Below are 24,626 nucleotides of genomic sequence, written 5' to 3'. Positions count from 1 at the left end.
TATATAAGAAAATTAAAAGTGAGAAATTTCTAGTTTCTGGAAAGGTTACTAGATTTAATCAGAGTAAGTCAGAGAGAGAGCACAGAAAATTTTACCAATGAGGACATTTTGGTAGGAGAAATAGTTTCAAGGGAGAATTAAGGCCAAATATTGAAGAAAGACACAGGACAGACAGAATTTTTCAACCACAGAGGTGAGTATTTTTAATCAAGTCTAAAATAAGACAATACCACATGAATTTAAAATAAGTCTTGAAGTGTAGTCCCTAAGACCAGAAATGCCAAGGAAGTGTAAGATCTGCTTACACTGAAAGAGAGAGAAAAGGAGAAAATGTATCCTCTTTGAGAAAGAGCTTGTCATTTGAGTATCGTAAGTCTCCAACAAAAATATGCTAATGATAATGGGAACATTATTTGCATTGGAATGAGATTTCCATATGTTATGACATATATCATGATGGGGAAAAGTCAGGTAAGAGGTATAAAAGAATGAGCTGATGTTACACAGAATGGCCATGGTACCCTGGGGAAAAGAAACAAAAGAGAAAGAAAAAGAAATGTGAGGCTTAGAATTAACTCTGACAAGGATTGAGTGGAGGAAATGAAATCACAAAACCAAGGTAGAGATTACTACTGACCAAAATGTGGAATACATGGGGATAGGTAACACACATGTCCATGTGAACTGAATTCTCTTAAAATAGAAAAGCTCAAAGCAGATGGTTTATCCTTTATTATACACTATTCCCTCTCTTCCCAATATACTGCACAGTGACCATTTGCGGGCCAACATAAATGTGTCCTTGGTGTCTTCCTTTAATTTACTGATCATATTTAGGTAATAGACTCCAAATCTGAAGACATTCCACAGCTTCCCATAGTATCTTTTACTGACGCAATAGCAGTGACTAAAAATTGGGGGACTTGGGTTAAAACACTTAATTTCTAAGATTTCTCTATTTGTGTGTAAACTAAATAAAAGGCAAAGAAAAAAAACCTGAGCTAATTAAAATAAAGGCTGGTACCACCTCCATCATACAATACATAAAATATTAACAACTTAACTTACAAAAGTTATTTTACAGTTTGAATATTATATGATTAAGGTAAAAATATTTCTGGTGGTTAATTCATAACAAGCACTTACCCTGTGGCTGACGACTGGGATGGTATATCTGAAGGTCAAATGGCTGTGCACTAGTTTTCTGAATCACACTGACATTCTGCCCTGTCCACTTATTGGCTTTTGACAACGTGTTGGTCCTCCAGTCCGTCCAATAGACATCACTCCCATATAGAGACACGGCGAAGGGATGAGAAAGGTATTCATGACCTCGGATGATTTCTATCATGCCTGTTCCATCATAGAGGGCTGAATAAATGGCATCTGACCTACAGAAAAGGAAATGCATCAGTAGTATATCAAAACTCATTCAGATAGTCCAGTGATGTGCTTATACTATTTAGATAAATGACAAAAAATTTGTATAAAAAATATTTTATGGGCCTGTATCTGATTTGTAGAAACATTAAAAAAAAAGCCATCCTAATGAAAACAAACAAAAATCACCACTGATGTCAATGTGTGTATACATGATACGTGCACATGAGAACAATTTTTATTTTGTAAATATTATCCGAGGAAGGTAACAGAAAATAAAGAAAAAAATCATTTTCTAAACCTGGCATCTGTCCAAACTATCCTTTTTTCAAAGTGGTCCACAGTGAGTCCATTAGGCCAAGCCCCTGTTTTCATGTCTTTGTAGATGGTTTTTCTCCCAGCACCACTCATAGAGGCAGATTCAATGCGAGGAAAGTTGGCATCCCAATCTGTCCAGAAAAGAATTCTGAAGAAAAGGAAAGAACACTCGTTTCAGTCATTCAATTCACAAATATTTATTGAGTGCCTATGACATGCTAGGCACTGTAGGTAAACAGTCACAAGAGAAACAGATGCATTATCTACCCTCACAGGGCTTATAGTCCAGTGGGGGAGACAGACTAAATAAACACATGAATATAAAATTACAGCAACTGAAATATGTTCAGGAATAATTTTGTTATGAGAGAGAATAGCAGGTGTGTGATCTACTTAGAGAAGGTAATCAGGAAAAGAAAGCACTTTGAGGAGGTAATATTTACACTGAATCTGAGAGATGAGGAGAGCAGTATAAAGGGCAGGACATGAAAAATAAACAGCAGATACAGAAGCCCTAATGGGGGAAAAAAGTGGGTGACTGAGGAACAGAAATAAGGCCAATGTATCAGAAACGGGGCAGTGAGGAGAAAAGGGGAAGAAGGTGAAGTTGAAGAGGGTGATCTTGCAGGTGATCTTGCAGGGTAAGTTAATTATTTGGGATTTTATTCCAAGGGAATAGAAGTACATTTAAGCAGGGGAGAAACATGATATCATATACAAGTGGATTATAGAGAAGCAGGAGAATGGGTACACCAGGTGGCTATTTTAAAGGACCAGGCAAAGATGGCAGTGGTTTGGGATATGGTGATAGCAGTGAAGTGAATGGATTCCAGGAATATTTTGGAGGTAGAACTAAATGCCAGGACTAAATGATAATTGGATGTAGGGAATGAAGTAGAGAACAGAATCATGGATGACTGTCAGTTTCTTGTTTTGGCATACTCAGAGTAAGGACAGACAGAGGGTGTGCAGGGAATCCATTAGGTGAAATGGGAAAAATGGAAGAGAAACAGATTTTAAGAGCTGGGAATTGAGTGTGCATGGGTGTGGATAGCAACTGAAAGTTTAGCTTTGAATTTTTGGATCTTGAGATGTTAAGACATAAAAAAGGAGGTTTCCAGGAAACTGGGTGGTACACCAAGGTGAAGTTCAGTGAAGGTGGCAGAGTTGGAGACATGAATTTGAAAGTATTCTGCATGGAGATGATATTTAGATTCACATGAATGGAACAGATCATATGACAGAGGGTACAGAGGAGAAACAGAAGGATATCATATATTTTGATTTATACAAACATGCAAGTGTTATAATACAATTTATTTTTTTCCTAAATACTACTTGTAACTCTACAAATTCATGGTGTATAAACAGTTCCACACGACAGGCATCAAATGTTTCATGTTGTGCATTTGATTTCTAAGGCTATTAGGTAATAGATAGTTTATGTTTCATTGACTGTGGCCTAAACTGCTGATGCATGTTTCTATAGTATTATAATATAGTTACACAACAATTCCACAATTATTACAACTAGCTAATGTTTGAGTGCTTACTATACGTTAAATACTATTTTCAGAGCTTTATATAGATTATCTCATTTAATCCACCATGAGGCCATGGCTAAAGTTATCCATGTTTTACAGATGAGAAAACAAGCTTAGAGAAGTTATATTACTTGACCAGGTTATATGGCCAGCAAGTGGCAGATGGAATTGGGAAACTGGATAGCTTAACTTCTGTTCTCATGCTTTTAACATCTAACTCTTTAATATCATGTCACTAAATAAAATAACAAAGGGAAAGCATCTGGTACTGGAGTAGGAACATGGTTGGTAATCAATAAACGGTAGTTGCCTTCTCTACCTTGGTAGTAGAACCAACCCAATGGACAGCATGGAGATTTGGGGAGGGAAAATGCAAAGAACTGGAGAGACAGTGACAGTCCAACAAATTTTCCTATTATCAGTTCTGACAACATTTTGGTCAGAAGTGGTAAAGTTACTGGTAAACATAAATTTGTTTTCATTATAATTGTATATAGCCTTGCTATTTTGCAATTCTTCCATTACTATGAATGATCCTTAGGTATATGAATTTGGTGGCTATCTTGGAAAAATGAAACAATCCTCTGGAACAAAATTCAAAATGCAATTCAAACTTTCTTCTCTTTTAAAAAATTTATTATATCCATTTAAGGAAATGTGGAGTGATGTAAACTAAGTGTTCATTATGACCTCAATTTTTGAGAGGTATATAATCTCTTATAGGATATGGGAATTACAAATTTGAAATGACTGGAAGACAATACCAAACATTATAGAATTTAGTAAGTATGTGTGCTAAAGGCATGTGTGGTCAAGAAGATATTGACCTTCTTGATGAGTAGGTTCCCATACAACTTAAGTACTAGACCTTCAAAAAATGTCATTAAATAATTGTGTCAGCGTTGAATGGTGGCAATGCGTATGTTTTTGCATCAGACAAGCTTGCAATCAAATTTTCGATCTGTCACTGATTCCAGCGTACTTAATCTCAGCCTCCGTTTGCTCATCTGTAAATAAAAACTCTAACAGTACCACTGATCGGAGTATTTGATGAGGTAATGGATGTAAACAATTTAGCACACAGAATGGCTAGCACATAGAAACATTGGTGTTTACACAAGCAACCACACACATATTCAGAGAGAATATTCTTTTAAAGGCAAAATTCAAAGTCATTCCAAACTATTAAAGAAATGGAGAGAGAGACAGACACACACACACACAGAGGGAGAGAAAGAATGAGAATTAATACTAATGTCAATGTTTAAATGTTACAACAGCATGTATGTGAAGGTAGATTAGTTTTACAAAGTAAGCATGAGTCAAAGCCATGAGAAAAAAATTCAGAGGAGTAGGTCATAGAATAGGTTTATCTCACAGAATATCTCTTAAAAAATGAGTTTATATTAAAAAAAAGTTTTTGTTTCATTAGCATCTTTAGGAGTTTCCATAGCTCTGGTGGTGGGAGTATATCCACAAAAACAATATCTAAATCATTCATTGTTTAACCACCAAATATTTGAATAAGTTACACAAACTATTGGAGAAGAATAAAGATGAACATTAATATATCAGAGGACAATGTATTGATAATTGTTGAAACTGGGTGATAGATACGAGGGAATTTATTTTACAACTCCTTTTGTGTATTTAAAATTTTCTAAAATAAAAGTTTAAAAGTGTAACTAACCCAAAATTAAGTAAATAGATAATTTTTTAAAATGTACCAGAGAACATTTATAAAATCTTATTGTTGGGAATCTTTTTCTGAAAAGACTAAAGTTTAAGAATAGGATTGTTTTGTATGAGAAAGTGTTAATTATCTGGAAATATCAGTACTATATATTGCTTATAAGTTATCATATGTAATCTGTTGCTAATTAAATAAAACAAAGGTTAATTAATATAAAGCTGGTAGGCTATTTGGTTAAGTAGTTGAATGCCTTTCTTGAAAACGATGAATATGAAATGAATTATGTGTCTCACTTCAAATTTAATTTTGGATGCACACAACTTTTCACTGACACCAGGTTGTTACTTATCAGCTTCCCTTTAAACGTAACATTAAAAAATCAAGATTATTTGAAGAAACAAGACCAACCTAGCATCGATTAAATTTATGATGATATCTTGACAAACAAGGTAAAGTAGAGAGATTTGCAAGTTTGAAAAAGATTAGGAAAAATAATCCCTGAAAACAAAATCCCTGAATTTGAGAGTCATAGGTAGTCTGAGTATCTGTAGATAAGATCCCACTAGATCTAGAGAACACTGTACTCCACACTCTGGATTGATGACCCAAAGACTTCTGAAACACTGTCTTTTGCCTGTATACAAATAGAGAATTGGTGTCTCTCTTTTAACTTTCTACCTTCTTCCGCCTTATGTGGTTGCAGCAATTCCCAACATGCATATAAGTAACCCTGCAATTCTGCATTCTCTATATGTAGGTTTACCAGAAATAGACACTGTAGACTTTCAAATGCATGTTTCTAGTGGACAAAAATGTATGGCTTGGGACACTCTGAGGAATTATAAAATAAGTGGTTCCTTCATTTCTTCACTAAACATAGCAGTATTAAGCTGTTTCTTCTGCAGTGGTCACTAGAGTCCTATCTTTTGTTAATTTAGGTGGGAAATTTCCAACACTTTTTATAAAATACATGTTCTAGAATTAGTTTCCTTAAAAAGATTCTTAACCTTGACAATAGTCAGTTAACAATCAATTTTAAAAGTTAATTTCAAGGATCATTGTTTCATAAAATTCTAAGCACTCTTTTGTACACTTTACAATGTGGTCTTTTAAAAGAATCATTTTTCCCTTATTACTTTCTTTTTATGGTTAAAATGTATTAGCATTTCAATGACTGCATTATTTCTTCAAGTATACAAAGAGTGAATATCCCTTCTTACAGGACGTATGGAAATGTTCAACCATGATTGCTTTTAAAAAAGAGACTACAGTCTACTGATTCTATAGTTCCTGCATTCACAGATTAGTCTGTATCAGGATTAAATTGGGTAAACGGACCATGAACAACTTGTACCATTATGGGCGTGAAAGAGCTATTATAATCTATCAGGTCAAGGTGCAGAAGGTGAAAATAAAGGATCTTGGCAAAAAAAAGAGGTTATCTATAATCTTTAGGCCTTCTGAAACCAACAATGTTATTAGTTTCATTTAGAAATGCTCCCAGATAAAATTAAAATTTTATTTAGATGTCTCACTAATCTTCACAATTACTATATCTGCTTTCACCAGCTGCAATGGTTACAGCAGAGTCCATTTATTATGACAAATGAAAACTAAATACCAGCAAAGAAGCAAGAAGACACCATGCAGTTACAGGAGCATAAAGGCAATGAAAGTTCAAGAACTGAAGTGAGTACCCTGTAGATTCTGAACTCCCTGGTGCTTGTTATTCCCTAATAATAAGCTTGATGTTTAGAGGAGATTCAAGTACTATTTCAGGTCACTTCAGCAATAAGTGTATTCCTTTAAAATGGAATGAAAGAAAAATAGCTCCTCCCTAAGATTCCCAATTTAGCATCTTGGAATAACTTGTCACTTGGGACACTGGGTCAAAACCCAGAATACTGTAGGAATGTGACATGATAGCAAACATGTCTTATAATGTAAAATGAAGGTCTGTGGATTCTATGTTGAGGAAGCAAAGTATTGATTAAAACATTTCTTTTTTGAGATTTGTTAAAAAAGGTCACAAAGGCCTTGACTGCTTCAGAAGATCATGTGATGTAAACGTGTTTTATCGGTTTAATGTTATAGCCTGCTTTTTTTTCTCAGCTGTGCTGAGGGAACAAAGTGGCTGGTTGCAAACTTTTTCTTTCATTCTTTATTGTCAAAGAAGATGATAGTATTACCCATTAGCGTACTTTACTGTATACTTCACTCTTTAAGTTATATCCTTGAGTTCCGGTAAGTTTCATGTAAAATAAAGGTCTATTCATATGCATTAATTTACTGAACAAGCACTTACTGAGCACAATTATATATATCAAGGGCAGTGAAGGATTTCATAGACATGGAAGCAACTCTGCCATCAGAAAGCTTATGTTCTAGTAGGAAAGGTAATAGCATTTACACAAACTACATTTCTCGAAAAATTATCCAGTGGGTTTATCCTAAAATAAAAATTTTCAAAAAAAGTTTAAATGTCTTTGGAGTTTAAATGTCTTACCTATTTCATCAATAATGTGAGAAATAGGGGAATACTTATTTTTACTAGTCTCTCAGCCTACTTTATGAAAGGTCCAATGTTTAAAAATGTCTATGAACTTTTCACCAAAATATCCAATAAACCTGAAAATAAATTTTAATATTTGCACTACATTTTAAAAATTTAATTGCTACATTTTAAATTTACAACTGGGCTCTAAAGGTATTTACATGAACCTCATATTTAACCATATCAATCCTTTATAAAATAATTTTTAATAATAAAAATTCTATCATATCATATGATACCCAAACCTGTCAAACTTTTAATTTATTCCTAGAGTTAGTGAATTGGTACTGCCATTTGAACTTTGGTCATTTACACCAGAAATAATTTTACAAGTGCTATTTCTTCACCCATTAAATAAAATTATTACCACTGTAATTATCTTAATTAGCCTCACAATTTCGTAGTAGCAATGGAGGACATCAACTTTCTCAGAAGCATTATCAAGTTTTCCTTCCTCAGAGGCTAGCTTTCTATACTAACTTTCAACTCTTAGAGAATATTTTACTTCTGGAAATCCCCTTATACCACTGAAATAGTGCCTGATATTTTCATTTAAATAGCATTTGTGGGTTGTGTATCTTTTGCATTTCTGTTTTCTTTTTCTCTTCTCAGGTTGGCTATTCCCCAAACTAGCTGAGATAAATAAGTTTATTCTAAGCATTATCAGTTCCAAGCTATAGGAAAAGAAGCTTCAATTCCCAGATCTACTGCTTTGCTTGATCAGACTATTTTCAAGATTTTTATACACCTGTTTTATTTATTTGTTTTTTTCTCTCTGTGTGCCATTTGTTATTTTGGGAAGCAGTTCTCCTACCATGTTGGTATACTTGCTAAAATTACAACTTTCTCCAAAATACCACTTTCCCTTATACAGAAAGTTTCTCATGCAGATACGGTGCTGGTACAACGTAGATAGGTCTAATAGGTGAAAAGTTCACAACAGTAGCTGTTACACTGAGGGTAAAAACCTCCGTTGATGATGGACCTCTGTGGGAAGTAAAGGGTCAAGATTGGCAATCTACTCGTAACCTCAGGGAGAGTCTGTTTGAAAAAGGGAATTTTTCATTAGACGAGGATGACCTCTTCCTAGTAAACTGTTATTACAGGAGGTAATGAGTGAAATGGGCAAAGCGTAAACCATGTAAACTGGAGGACATACCTCCAGGCTAGAAGATACAACTGCCTTACTTCACTCTGTATGACAGTCTCTAGGTCCATCCACCTCACTACAAATAACTCAATTTCATTTCTTTTTATGGCTGAGTAACATCCTATTGTATATATGTGCCACATCTCCTTTTCCATTCATCTGTCGATGGACACTTAGGTTGCTTCCATGTTCTGGCTATTGTAAATAGTGCTGCTATGAACATTGGGGTGCATGTGTCTTTTGAATTATGGTTTTCTCAGGGTATATGCCCAGTAGTGGGATTGCTGGGTCATATGGTAATTCTATTTTTAGTTTTTTAAGGAACCTCCATACTGTTCTCCATAGTGGCATGGACTTATATACACTACCAAATGTAAAATAGATAGCTAGTGGGAAGCAGCCACATAGCACAGGGAGATCAGCTCGGTGCTTTGTGACCACCTAGAGGGGTGGGATAGGGAGGGTGGGAGGGAGATGCAAGAGGGTGGGGATATGGGTATGTATGTATATGTATAGCTGATTCACTTTGTTGTAAAGCAGAAACTAACACACCATTGTAAAGCAATTATACTCCAATAAAGATGTTAAAAAAAAAAAGATACAATTGCTGCTCTGTTGATTGTGGCCAGATCTCCCTACTTTTTTGAAAGAAGCCAGAAATCCAGAGTTGTATACAAAATCTTTCAATATTTTAACTCTTGGCAACTAATTCAAATAAATGTCAAACTCTGTGGAAGGTAAAACAAACACAGCAATGAGAGTTGCCAGTTTGGAGCCTTGGTCTAGACAAGCTGCCTTGTCCCTTTAATTTCTGTATCTGAATTGAGGAAAAGGAAAACAAACAGACTTCCCAATCTATTGATTTCTGGGTCTTGGGCATAAACCAGGGCACAAAGCAGACAGTGTGGGCCAGGAAGCTGACTTAAACACAAGGCTCCCTTTTCACTCTTCTTCATCTCATTAAAGTCCCTCCTGGCTGACTCCCCCCTCGCCGTGGTCCTCCCTAGACTTTGTATTACTTAAAGGTACAGAAGCCAAAAAACAATTTCCTTTCTACCATCCTTTAGACTTGACAGTGATTTTGGATTAATGAAATAATTACCAGAGAAATAAAAAATTAACAGCAAGAGCAAAGCATTCCCATGTAGATGAGTTATATATTATCTTCCACATTTTCCCAGCTCCTCAAAACAACCTAATTATAAAGAAATTATTATCCCTGATTTACAAAAGAGAAAACTGAAATCTAAGGGAAGACAATACACTTGAGTAGATTTCCCAGAGGATAAATGACTGAGCAGTGCTGGAACCCTTGTTTTCTAGCTCCAAATCCACTGTCTCTCTTCTGCTCTTTCACAAAGGAACACAGGGAAACAGTGGGGGCAATAACCTGAATTATACATTTGACCTTGTTTTCCAGAATTATGTGTCTTGTCCTTCAAATATCCCAGTAGTCAGCATCTCAATACTGGACTCTTTCAAGCTTATTCTAATATTCTTTCAAACTAACTCCAAGTATATACAAATATCAATACAGATATAGGGTGAGGTGGTTAACATCAGTGACTGTTCAGACCAAACACTGTGGTTTGCAACCCTTAGAAACAATTACAGCAACTCTTTGTCAGGTCAAAAAGAAATTCATTAAATTACTGCTTAAAATAGAGTTACAACAGCTTCCAAAAGGGCCGAATGCCCACATTTAGAAAAAAAAGTTCTATCCTCTAAAAGTACCTATATAAGCAAGCCTATAACAAAATTCATGGTAACAAACTAAAACTGGTTGAGATATATCTATATTTATAGCTATAGATATATGTACACACACACACAATTATGTATATAATTGTATATGTACATATAAACACACACATGTATAGACAACTATGCACAAGTATATATACACACATATTTACATGCACAAAATAAGCACTATGACTCATAATTTATGAGATAATAGAATTCAGTATTAATTTTGAAAGATTATTTTTTATGCCAAAGTGAATCTGTGAAAGGCAAACTTCTTTACCCATATCTTGGGTCCAAAGCGATGGCCCTGGGGTGTTCCATAGCTCCTGCTATGAGTGTAGTTCTTAAGGAACCATCTAGTTTGGCCACTTCGATTTGGTCCAGATTGCTGTCTATCCAGTATATGTTGCCTGCTATCCAGTCAACTGTTAGTCCTTCTGGGGTAGCCAGGCCATGCTCCACAACCACTTCAATGGCACTGACACCTACAAAAAAAGAGAAGCCAACACTTGCACCCATTCAAGGAACATGTTAAGCACAAAGGAAAAGGCCTACTTATTAGCAATATGAAGTACTTAACATTATATTAACCTTGAGAGATACAGTGCAAAAGTGTTACCTGGCACAGAGGAAACTAAGAAGGCCCCAAATTTAGAATCACTGATCTTTCCCAGCAGAGATTTTTAATCTCTTAAATCCTTTCAGTGACAGTATAACAGAATTTTAAAACAACTCTGAGGCTAATAACAATGTTCAGGTTGCAAAAAAGTTATTTCGTGCTTCTGACTTTTTAGTCAGAACAAGGGATTTTGGAAATAATAATGATGTGCTGGTTAAAATTGGTGCAATTTAATTCAAATGTTGATCTTCAGGGGTAGAATAAAAAGAAAAAGTCCACCTGGGGTAACATGCACCATAGCTAGTCAGCACCCACTCTTTTTTTGAAGCATGCCTGATAAGATCACTCTTGCTGCATTTAACCTTAACAAAAGCCCCAAATCACCCACCTCCACACCATAAGCCAAGTTTTATGGCTTGCATGTTATATCCTGCAAGCCATAAGACTTGCAGGATATAACATGTTTGCAAATGAGAGAAGAAGGCAGTAGTGTGGTCTAAATAAAAATAAGCAATTTGGTAATACCCAGCACTATTCTTATTTATCCATTCCTTAATTTATTTTGGAATTAAATATATATATATATATATATATATATATTTAAAAAACAATCCTTTTTCTAATAGGATAGCTCTTTGTAATTTATGACATTGCCAGTGCTTTTGTTAGACTTTTTAATAGTGTGGTTTTTTGAACAGTTAACCATCTAAAGTCATGGATCTAAATCCATCATTTGAAGTCAGTACCTTGCAATATGACACAGTACCTTGCAATATCACAGATCATAATTATATAGTGTGTTCAAATACTATATTTTTCCAAAATTGTATAGGTGATTTAAGGAGGAATTTGATGGTGATAGGAATACCTGGCCTTTGGAATGCTACACAGATCTAAAATTTTCAAGAGAATTATTACGTATATTTATCTCAAGGCCTTGCTGCTAAAGAACGGCCTAGACTGGAGAAAAGAGATGTCAAATCATGGGAAAAAAATATTCAGCTCATATTTGTAATCTTTGTAATAATTCATTATTACTTTGAATTATGCTGAAAGGTGAAAACCAAATAAAACACAAGCTATGTTAACTGACAAAAATATCACTACTAGTATGTAGGAGACAGTGCTTTTTTTTTTCTTGTAAATAAATTTCTTCACCGAATATGCATGAAAAAGTTCACAACTTGAAAATGGTGTGAACGGTACAGGCCTTCACCACTTCCCTCCCCTATCTTCACACACACACTTCACATCCCTGGTTTTACACACATGAGGGAGAAGATGAAGAACCAAAGGCCAAAGATTAATCAAAATTCCTTCTGATTACAGCATACTTTTCTGGAATTTTCAGCTAGAAATCAATCTGAACGTTAAGTCAACATTGTAATAGATGTACCTCCACTTTCAGAAAGCTTGCCCCGGTATATTCTGTCTTCTACAACATCTGTCCAATAAAGTAAACTTTGATTGAAGTGAAAATCAAGTGCTATTGTGTTTCTCAATCCAGGAACAAGTAAACTATAGTCTCTTTTATGAAGATCAATCCTTCTGATCTCATGGCGAATTGAAAAGATGATGAATGCTTCAAAAGGATCTGAAAATAAATTTATTTTAATAGGCTTATGAAAATATTTATAGGCTTAGTAAGTGGAATAAAGTGCTTGAGGTCAAAATCCATTTATTTAAAAGTATAATTTATTATGTAATTTTCTCTCACTAAAGGAACACTTTCTTTTAATCCAAAATGTAAAAGAAACTTGAAAAACTTAGGTTTATTTGTATTTATTAAAATAACATATAAATGTGTCTTTATTCTTTGAACTTTTATACACCTGATTCTGATTTTAAAATACAAGAATTGTTGCAATTCCAAGACAAAATGTAAGACTTTCTGTTTTAAAGTAGTTTCAGCTGACAATCTAAACTTCAGAAACATCACCATAGGAATTGCTAAGAGGTGAATAAAACTAACGCTGCCACTCTTAGCCCATCACATGACTCTAGATCCATAAAGGAGAGAGATTCAACAAAAAACAATTATTGGGCTGATAATTAGTGAATACTCTCCATGAGGGAAGATGGTGGCTCTCTCTACAACCCAAGAAGATCATGTCTACAACTCTTCCCCCACTAGTTTTTAATCCTGGACCAGGCCTGAGTAGGGAGAAACAGAAAAAGCTTTGAAAACAAATATGAGATTAAAGTTTTATATTTTTGTACCTAAAAGAAAGAATTTTTAATACCCCAAAGTTAAAAAAAATTATGTTATCATTTTGAAATGTATTAAGTCCTATACCAATTACCATTGGACATACTAATATGGGTTAGACATGAATTCACTTGATGAATATACATTTTGAGGGAGGGATCCAGGTTCACAAAGATTTCTCCTGTTTCCATGTTACTGCCACCCTTTTGTGCTTTTCTTTAGGGAAATTGATTTTCCTATCCCAAGTCTATACATGTCTGTGAATGTGAGCTGTTATAATTATCCCAGGCCAAAGCGGTTGACTCAAGAGGTGGATGTGAGATCTAAGTCAGGAAGACGGGTTTGTAAAATTCCAGAGAAGTTTTCAAGCTGAGGGGAAAGAGTCTCTTTTCTTCTATGGTCACAGATTTCTCAGCTTAGTGTTGTCAGTTCATGTCCTTGTAGTTTGGGTAAGTCTACTCGTGGTATTGTAGGAGAAGAGAAAAAAAAGCCTCAGAAACAGAAGCAGTGATGACCAGGGGAGAGACCATGATGTCCTAAGGACATTCAAATCTGTAGTTCCAATTACCCCTAAGACTAGCTCCTTCCTTCAAATACCCTATACACTTCTCATACTTTCAGTATATGAGCCAATGCACTTAACTCTATTCAACTTCATTTGAACTGGGATTTTGTCAATTGCAACCAGGTTTACTGTTCTTATTAATCTTATTTCCTCAGAGAGGTCTTTCCTGATCAGTTATCTAATAAAAGCACACCTCCATTATTCTATACCATCATACCCTATTTTTTTTTTGAGATATACTTTAAAATCAATATTTCTGTGTTTGCCATTGATCTTCCTCACTGGATTATAAACTCTCTTAAACAGGGATCTCATCTGTCTTGCTCATTATACTGTCCCTAACACCTAGCACCAGGGAATACATAGTACATACCAGGTCTTAGATTAGAAGGTGCTGGCTGCCTTGGTGGAGGGAAGTCACCTGCCATTTTTTTTTTCACTGGAGGTGAATCTACTTTAGGGAGCTCTGCCCAGCACATTAAATAAATGTGTTTTGAGTGATTAAATGTGGAGAAGAGTTGAATCCATCCTAAGAGACTATCTGACAGCTAGCATGGGAGAGATGCTGCCACAATCAGCAGAGTCATTTACTTGCCCTTCAGCTGATCACATAGTATAAGCAAGCCTGGCCATGACCATAAGAACTGTCCAGAAATCCTGAGAATTTGTGAGCAAACATTATGTATATTGTTGATATAATACCTAATATCATTTAGGTATTATGGATATTTATTGCATAGTATTATGGTGTTTATTGCACAACATTACTGTGATAATAGCTAACTGATACAAGATACCAAACATGTACAAAATAACCAGTTCCAGAAAGCTCCCAATAGAACAAATACTCATAAAATTTAAAATCCAAAATTTAGCATTTTTAAAGTAAAAAAAAAAAAAAAGGTTGTGTTAGATGCACAGTTGTTTAAAAGAAATAATAACTAATTTTGGATCAGCAATCCTTATTTGATTACCTGCTTTGGCTGTGAAACAACTATTAGCTTAGAAACATTCTTTATCTTTTCAGGAATTAAATGTCCTTACCTGTAAAATGAGGTTAACAATAACCACCTTTCAATCTAACTTAAACTCTTGCTATCAGAATCCAATTAGATGACATCTGCAAATTTGTTTTATAAGCTGAAAATCATCACAGTAAACACAAATGTAGCAGTAACTGTGATGTAGTCAGCAAGTAACAGACTTGGAGTCAGAAACTGTGGGTTAAGACAGAGCTCTGCTATCAACTAGCTGTATAAATTTGAAAAATTTACTCAGACACTCTGATCCTCAATATTTTAATTTATAAAGTGTATAACATACTAAGTTATCAGGATAATTGACAGTTAAAAGTGTGAATACTTAATAATATCTTAATAAATATTTAATAATTATTATGACTATTAAGTTCCAGAAATCGCTCAAAGGAATAAGCAAAAGAGATACTGGGTAAGAGAAAAGGTTGGATGATGACACACCAAAAATAGTCAGCTATTTCTTAACATATGCTGAAACTAGGGACATTACAGCTCTGAAGAGCCTTCCCTTCCTTTGGCTCATAGTTTGTTTGCCCTTAGTTAAGTAGTAAATTATAGGTGCAGCAGCTACTTGCTAGAGAAGCTTATATTGAATAATGTTAAAGAGCACAGTTTTTTAATCACAAAATGACTGCTTCTTCAAAAGTATCTACTTTTCTTACATACATAAATGTGTTATTTTATTTTTAGTATGCTAGAATGAGGAAAGCCTTTCTGAGTTTGATACAAATCATAGAAGACCTAAAGAAAAGAATGAATTTTATTGTTACTGAAGAAATTGTAAAGAGAGAAAACAATGTAAAAAAATGTCAAAAGACAAAAGGAAAACTGGGTAAAATATCTGCAATATAATAAAGGATTAAATTATTTGATACATATGAGCTCCTACAAATTGACAAGAAAAAATACATGAATAACGGGGCAAAGGGTATTAAAAAGAAAATTCAAAGAAAGGACAATATAAACAACTTTGAAATTTTAAAAAGTATTCAATTTCTGTCATAAAATGATAAATGGATTTTAAAACTATGAAAATATTTGATAAGACACTGTTTTGATTAAAATGTAGACAAAAGGCACTCTGGTATAGTGATAACAAAAGTATAACCCCTAAGTAGCGTCACTGTGCAATATTCCATCAAAAGTTTATATATATATTACACTATTTGATCAAGTAAGTCCATTTGTAAAGGTAGAGTTGTACATATGATAATTTGCAGATGAAGATGGAAATCCTTTGCAATATCATTTCTCGTAGCAAAAGATTAAGCAACATTAATATTCCTCAATAGATGGCTGCATAAATAATGTGTGATAGTCACAGAGTGTAATACTATAAGGCCACATAAATGTGATTAATATGCATGTGCTGATGTGGAATAACTTCCAATATTTTGTAAGTTGAAAACAGCAAGATGTGAACCGTGTGCATGATATGCTACCATTTAAGTTAAAAAATAAAAGATTTTTCTAGACCTATGTGATGGTAAATCACAGAATACATCTTAAAAGATTAATGAAGGAATGCTGTTACTTCTGCCATGGGAACTGGTGATGAGTTCAGGAGTGGGTAGAAAACTAAGTTTTACTTTATTCTGCATAGGTTCATTTTTTTTTTAGCATTTGCATATATTTCCTATATAAATTAATTAGTTTTCTGAATGAAATTTTAAACTAGTAATAGAAGAAATTTCATATCACCTTCTAAGAAATACTCATAAATAAAACAAGAATTGTTTGGGCATGACATATATGCTGAGCATGGTAATTCAGCATAACAAATGCTGTAAAACATGCTTTCCCTTCAGGAGAATTCATATTTAAGAGATCGTTCATTGCTCTTACTTTCATGCTCTATTTGAGAAAGTATATTCTCTTGAATCAAAAATTATTGCCTTCTCTGTTACAACTGAGTAGAAAGAAATTTTGTAATAGAAGAGCTGGATTCTACTCTTGCCTCTGCTAACAATAAAAGGCCATCACGAAAACTGCATAGGTCTAGCTGTCTTGATTTTTTAAATAAATAATTTTGGTGATGTGTTTGTTCTAAAATTTTATTTGTGAATAGTCATAAAATATTAATTGCCTTATTAATAAATTAACATTAATATTAGCCAAAAGAAACTTCAAAGCAAACAGCTTTCATAGAAATAAAAAGGCTCACTATTATATGATAATATGAACAGTTTGACAGATAAAATATAACTCTTAAAATAGTATATGCCCAGGGCTTCCCTGATGGCGCAGTGGTTGAGAGTCCGCCTGCCAATGCAGGGGACACGGGTTCGTGCCCCGTTCCGGGAGGATCCCACATGCCGCGGAGCAGCTGGGCCCGTGAGCCATGGCCGCTGAGCCTGCGCATCTGGAGCCTGTGTTCCGCAATGGGAGAGGCCACAACAGTGAGAGGCCCGCGTACCGCAAAAAACAAACAAAAATAGTATATGCTCGATAATAGATTAAAAATATATATATAAAGCAAAACTTGACATAATTAAATGGAGAAATTAATAAATCCATGATTATACTGTGTGAGTTTCAACCTTAACCCATTCAAACTGATAGAAAAAACTATCAGTTTGATTAAAATGTAGACAAAAGGCACTCTGGTATAGTGATAACAAAAGTATAACCCCTAAGTAGCGTCACTGTGCAATATTCCATCAAAAGTTTATATATATATTACACTATTTGATCAAGTAAGTCCATTTGTAAAGGTAGAGTTGTACATATGATAATTTGCAGATGAAGATGGAAATCCTTTGCAATATCATTTCTCGTAGCAAAAGATTAAGCAACATTAATATTCCTCAATAGATGGCTGCATAAATAATGTATGATTTATAACAAATTTATAATTTGTTATAAATTATAAATTTATAATTTTATAATTAATATATAATTAATTATAATTAATAATTATAATTAATAATTTATAATTAACAAAATTATAAATTTTGTTAATTTATAACAAAATATAACAAATATAATGAGAACCACAAAATAAACACAAAACTCAACACACAGGAAATATATAGAAATTGGTGCCATCAAAATAGAAGGCATATTCTAAGTACACATGAAACATTTAACAAAATAATCATGTTCTAGTCCACAAAGTAAGTCTCAAGAGATAGCAAAGAATCAAACTAATAATGAACACATGCTCTGAGCACAAAGAAATGAAACTAAAAATCAACAATAAAGACTGCTAAGCTCCTCATATGCTTTAAACTAAAAATAATTACTAAACAATTTCTTGACTAACAGGACCTCAAATAGGGAATTCAGAAATAGAGATATTATGGCATCAAATGTGTAGATTAAAAACCATGAGACAATTAAAAATTAATGATATAGAGAATAATCTCTAAATGGTGGAGTAAGGACTTCCAAAAATTTTCTCCTCTATAAAAACAATGAGAATACTAGCAAAATGGTCAAAATTATCTTTCTTCTAAACTCTAGAAATTAACCAAATTCTAGTAACAATCCAGTGAGTGTTTATTAAGAAAAAATGCTGAATATCATTGAGAACAGCAAACTTTGTAGCATTTTAACATGCATCAATCCCAGTTACTCAGCCATTAAAAAGAATGAGATAGGGCTTCCCTGGTGGCACAGTGGTTAAGAATCCGCCTGGCAATGCAGGGTACACGGGTTCGAGCCCTGGTCTGAGAAGATCCCACATGCAGCGGAGCAACTAAGTCCACGCGCCACAACTACTGAGCCTGTGCTCTGGAGCCCATGAACAACAACTACTGAGCCTGTGCGCCACAACTACTGAAGCCCACGCGCCTAGAACCCGTGCTCCGCAACAAGAGAAGCCACCGCACTGAGAAGCCCACGCATTGCAACAAAGAGTAGACCCCACTCACTGCAACCAGAGAAAGCCTGCACGCAGCAACGAAGACCCAACGCAGCCAAAAATAAATAAATAAAATAAATTCATTTAAAAAAAAAATGAAATACTGCTATTTGCAGCAACATGGATGGACCTGGAGATTATCATACTAAGTGAAATAAGTCAGACAGAGAAAGACAAATATCATATGATATGTTTACATGCAGAATCTAAAAAAAAATGATACAAATGAACTTATTTACAAAACAGAAACAGACACACAGACTTAGAGAATGAACTTATAATTACCAGAGGGTAAGGGCTGGGGGGGGGAGGGATTGACTGGGAGGTTGGGATTGACCTATACACATTGCTATATTTAAAATACATAACCAACAAGGAGCTACTGTATAGCACAGGGAACTCTGCTCAATATTCTGTAAAATAACCTAAATGGGAAAAGAACTTGACAAAGAATAGAATCATGTGTATGTATAACTGAATCACTTTGTTATACACCTGAAACTAACACAATACTGTTAATCAACTATGCTCCAATATAAAATAAATATTAAAAAATAAATTAATATAAAAAAAACAAACATGCACCAATCATGTCTCCCTTTCCCCAGCTTTGTGGCAGCCTTGGACACAGACAGCCCAGAAACCGCCAGAGGGGATAGATGGGTTTTGGAGCTCCCCCAAAAGCCCAATCTCCAGGGAATTGTTCAATGGGGAAAGAAGAGTGTTTTCAAGAAATTGTGCTGGGGCTTCCCTGGTGGCGCAGTGGTTGAGAGTCCACCTGCCAATGCAGGGGACACGGGTTCGTGTCCCAGTCTGGGAAGATCCCACATGCTGCAGAGCGGCTAGGCCCGTGAGCCATGGCCGCTGAGCCTGTGCGTCCGGAGCCTGTGCTCCTCAATGGGAGAGGCCACAACAGTGAGAGGCCCGCGTACCGCCAAAAAAAAAAAAAAGAAAGAAAGAAATTGTGCTGGATTTCCACATGCAAAAGAAAGAAGATCAAACTTCACATCATATATAAAAATTAACTCAAAATGTAATGTAGACCTAAATGTAAGAGCTAAAACTGTACAACTATTAGAAGAATACATAGGAGTATATCTTAATGACCTTAGATTAGGCAATGGTTTCTCAGCTATGACAGTAAAACACAAGCAACAAAAGAAAAATAACAAGTGAACTTCATCCAAAAAAAAAAAAAAAAAGAACTTTTGAGCTTCAAAGGACAACATCAAGAAAGTGAAAAGGTGAAAAAACCTACAAAATGGGACAAATTATTTCCAAAGCACATATCTGATTAGGGACTTGTATCTAGAATATGTAAAGGACAATTATGACTCAAAACTAAAAAGATAAATAACCCAGTTTAAAACTGGGCAAAGGTCTTGAACAGGCATGTTGTCCAGGAAGATACACAAATGACCAATAAGCACAAGAAAAGATGCTCAACGTTGTTAGTCATAAGGAAAAAAAGTCAAGCACAATGAGATACCACTTTGCACCCACTAGGATGACTATAATAAAAAAAAGATGGACAGTAAAAACTGATGGAAATTGATTGTGTAGAAACTGAAGCCCTCGTGCATTGCTGATGGGGTTTTAAAATGAAGTAGCCACTCTGGAAAACTGTTTGGCAGTTTCTGAAAACGTTAAATATTGAGTCACCATATGACCCAGCAATTCCATTCTTAGTTTTCACCCAAGAGCAATGAAATGCATGTCCACACAAAAGCTTGTACATAAATATTCACAGCAGAATTACTCAAAATAAGCAAAAATTGGAAACAATCCAAATGTCCATCAATTGATAAATGGATAAACAAAATGTGGTATATCAATACAAGAGATTTTTATTCTACAATAAAAGGAAATAAAGTACTGATGTATGCTAAAACATGGTTGAACATTGAAAACATTATGACAAGTGAAAGAAGTCAGTCAGAAAAGACCACATACTCTACGATTCCATTTTTATAAAATGTCCAGAATAGGTAAATCTATAGAGACAGAAAATAAATTAGTGGTTGTCAGGCCTGGGGTAGGGGTTGATGGGAAGTGACTTTTAATGCCTGTGGGGTTTGTTGAGAGGGTGATTAAAATATAATAATATTAGATAGCAGTAGTGGTTGTTATCGTTCTCTAAATATACTATAAACCACTGAAGTGTATACCTCAATGTATCTGTTATAAGAAAAAAGAAATATGGTAATAAGTGTGGAAATTTATAAAGAGTAAAAAACTGTACATATACTATTTTTAGTTCACTGTTAACTAAAAATCATATATTTTTTTTACCTCATTCAGATAATCTGTATAACTATCCTCAGCTCTGAAAACTTTTCCATCTATATAAGGAAAAACAATGTAACATTCTGACAATTTAATGTTTTCCTTCTCTGTGTATTTGTGCTAGTTAAATAATGTTGAGAATTCATCCATTAAAAATTAACATCTTACTTAAACTCAATAATTCAGAAAATATAAAAAGAATTAACGCAAAGAAATTAGAAAAAATAACTACAGCAACTGATAAGATAGAGAAAAATAGATTATCAAAAAAACCCAAAGTCATTTGTTTGAAAAATTAATAAAGTATAGATAAACCTATGGCAGGACCAATACATATACAGGTAGATATACATATATATATACAATATATGTACAAATTAACAATAGAAGGAATGAAAGTAGGAAATAATTAAGAATATATAAAATAAAAAGATAGATACTTTAATAATATATGAAAATAGGTAAAAATAAGACTTTTTCTGGAGAAATGTTACCAAAATTTCATATATTTCACAATTTTCATATATTTCAAAAGAACTATCAAATAATTTGATTCAACCTCCACTCTGAAAAAAGCACAGGTGTAAGGGACAGAAATAAGCTTATAAAAGAGACTGTTCAAAGGCATCGTGGGAATCTGAGAGCACACAGTACATAGAGATGGCCTGGATTTTTGGAATGGCTTGTAAAAGCTCTTGCTTTGGAGTCAGGAGGAATGAAGCGCAAAAGCTCTTCTCTAACATCTCTTTACCACAAGGCTCTGGGCAAATGAAGTAACCTTCTGTGTCTCAGTTTCCATAGGTATAAAATCAGAGAATTAATAATATCTCATTGGCTTCTTGTGAGTTATAAATAAATTACCTATGACATTTTAGATGCTTGATAAATGATAGCTATCAGTAATATTATAATTAAATTTAAGAAATTATTTATATGGAGTTTGGGATTAACATATACACACTACCATATAGAAAATAGATAACCAACAAGGACCTACTATTGTATAAAACAGATAACCACAGTGAACTATACTTAATATTTTGTAATAACCTATAAGGGAAACAAATCTGAAAGGCATATATATACATATATAAAACCGAATCACTTGGTTGTGCACCTGAAACTAACACAACATTGTAAATCAACTACACTTCAATAAAAAATAAATAAAAATAGAAAGAAAAACCAGAAAGGAGAAAAAGAAATGATTCATAGAGGTGGGAGTTTTGAATAGAGTATAGGATTCAGATTTCCAGAGAGAATGTAGAAAATACTGTCATACTGAAAAGTCATAGATGGCAATGAGCAGCGTACATGAAGGAGGTAGTAAAATGAAGTCATATATGTGAAAGTACTTTACATTCTTGGCCATGATGCATTTATTATCATTACTCATGACAAAACCATAAATAATGTGCGTGGAGTGGAAACCCACAGTGGAAGACAATGAAACATCAGATTGGAGAGATTAAATGAACAAAAATGAAGAATGCCCTTAATGTCAGGCTGAGGATATGAGGTTCTTTTCATAAATAATGAATAGTTACTTTTAAAATCATGAATGGAGACTGATATGTAAAACTCTCACTTTATTAAGATAAATAAAGGAATGGATGGCCAGATTGTAAACCACCACAGCTTCACTGCCCTGATCTCTTCACCTTTATCTTCCATTATTCCCCAAGGTAGCCCATCTGCTTAACATCACTTTATTCTTTACTATATGTCTGAGCTCTTTTCATCAATTCTCATCTTCCAGATCTGGATTACCCTCTCCCTTTTCAATAAAAATATTATATTCCTTCAACTTTTTGATATTTTACTTCTCACAAACTGTAGAAACAAGAGGATGATAAAAAATAGGCTGGAAAGAAGACTGCCATGATCATTACAACTGCCTGGACTGTGCTGTGGCACAGATGCTTTTTTTTAGAATTAAATTTGGGTGCAATAAAAAAATTTGTTTAAATAAATAAAAAATGGAGTAAATGGAGCTCCAAATCAACTATAACTCAATACAAAAATATAAAGTAAATGGGGTTCCAAAAAATAAAATAAGTTTGGGTGATGGACACAGTGTACTGCTAGGTGATCATTATGTTTACCCAGTTTTGTATTTACATCCATGATCTCTTTCTTTAAAAAGATATGTTTTAAAATAAATACATTTATAAAAAAATCTTTTAAAAAACGAGCGATTAAGAACAAAGAAATACATTGGTGGGTAAATCTAACCTAATTCAGGCTAAAAGAAAATAAAAGGGAGATGCTACAATGTTCTTTCCAATGTTACTAGAAATATGCTGCAAATTTGTAAGTAGGCTACTACTAAACAGCAAAGAAACCAGAGATAGAAAAGAAATGCAGTCAGTAGCAATAGTCTGGGTTTTCATAAGTAAAAAGAAAATACTTCAGAGAAAGGTGATTAATAAATTATGTATTAAAGAGGGAACATGTAAGGCACTGATAAAATAAAGTATCCAGGTACCCAAGAGAAGTGAGATTTATTTCTATTAAATAAAAAAAAAAGATTATAAAAATAGCATTTTGAAAATAATTATAGTTAACTAATAAGATGTTAAAAGTGAACTTAGAGAAAATAGAGTAATCTCAGCAATTCAGCCAATGGCAGAGTGTAAAGAATTTAGGAAGGGATGATTAGAAAGAAATAAGAGAATATGAGACAACTACAGAGGAAAATTCAGGAGGAAAAAAATGGGCGAGTCATGCTTCTAATTTGTGGCATAAAGAGTACTATTACTTTTTATTTTTAAAATGTCAAGAAGAATAAGCACAGATATTGCATTCAATAAAGAGAACACATTTTAAAAGGAAGCACTCAGCTTAAGAATGATGGGGAAAAAGAACAAAAGAAGATCAGGGAAGAAGAACAAAAGAAGAACAAGAAAAAAGAAATTTTACTTTTAAAGTCCAATAATCAATAGTCAATTCATTTTTATTGAACTATGAATCTGCTGTAGGTTTTTCAAAAAGAAATGATATGAATAAAACACAGAATAAATTTGTTTTATGTATGAAAATTGGTTTAAATCAAAAATAAGTTTTAATACCTAACAAAACCTCTATTATCTGTAACAATATAAATGCTAAAAATGGTATTTAATACACTGTATGTTGAGGAAGGGATAAATTACCAGCAGGTTAAAGTTTCCATGTAAGAAAAGCTCGGTACTAACTTTAAAAGGTAAAATATCCTTTTGCTTCTCTGTCAAATTATAAACAAAGCCAGGTGTGAAATACAGCAATCTTAACAGTGAGAAATGATATGGTACTATTAGAGTTTCTTTCTAAGCTGAGGGTAGAAGGGGTCAATTCCATTAGAAGAATTATCTTTGCACCTGGTAAATTATATTCAAATGTTGAATTGTTCTAATATTCAGCTTGAGTTGTGATTGATTTCACAGAGTACAAAGCCACTATAATAAGTCAATCATTTTGTCATCTGTATCCAAAAACCAGACCTAGAGCCAATTCTCATGTAAAACATGATTATAAATATATCTGAGGTCAAAGTTTGATCTATCATTTTCCTACTCCGAACATGTATATGAAATGGCTATTTTTATTACAACAAACTGCTATTTTTTTTCAGCTTCTCATGCCAATTACATTGTGCAAGAATTTTGAAGGAGAAAG

At 33.9% G+C, this 24,626-nt stretch overlaps 1 protein-coding gene across 1 annotated transcript in view; it reads right to left on the bottom strand.

Annotated features, from left to right (window-relative positions):
* The window catches only part of LRP1B (LDL receptor related protein 1B), a 1,457,034-nt gene that overhangs the window by 612,320 nt on the left and 820,088 nt on the right, over window positions 1-24,626 (bottom strand). The window contains exons 24-27 of the mRNA XM_069540814.1: window positions 12,404-12,601; window positions 10,669-10,873; window positions 1,682-1,846; window positions 1,147-1,391 (exon numbers count right to left, since the gene is read on the bottom strand). Of these exons, the coding sequence (XP_069396915.1) occupies window positions 1,147-1,391; window positions 1,682-1,846; window positions 10,669-10,873; window positions 12,404-12,601 (813 nt within the window). The remainder of the gene's footprint in view (window positions 1-1,146; window positions 1,392-1,681; window positions 1,847-10,668; window positions 10,874-12,403; window positions 12,602-24,626) is intronic.

This window comes from Delphinus delphis, chromosome 7, assembly GCF_949987515.2.
Source record: "Delphinus delphis chromosome 7, mDelDel1.2, whole genome shotgun sequence".
Taxonomy (NCBI): domain Eukaryota; kingdom Metazoa; phylum Chordata; class Mammalia; order Artiodactyla; family Delphinidae; genus Delphinus; species Delphinus delphis.
This window is presented reverse-complemented; position numbering and strand designations above follow the sequence as displayed.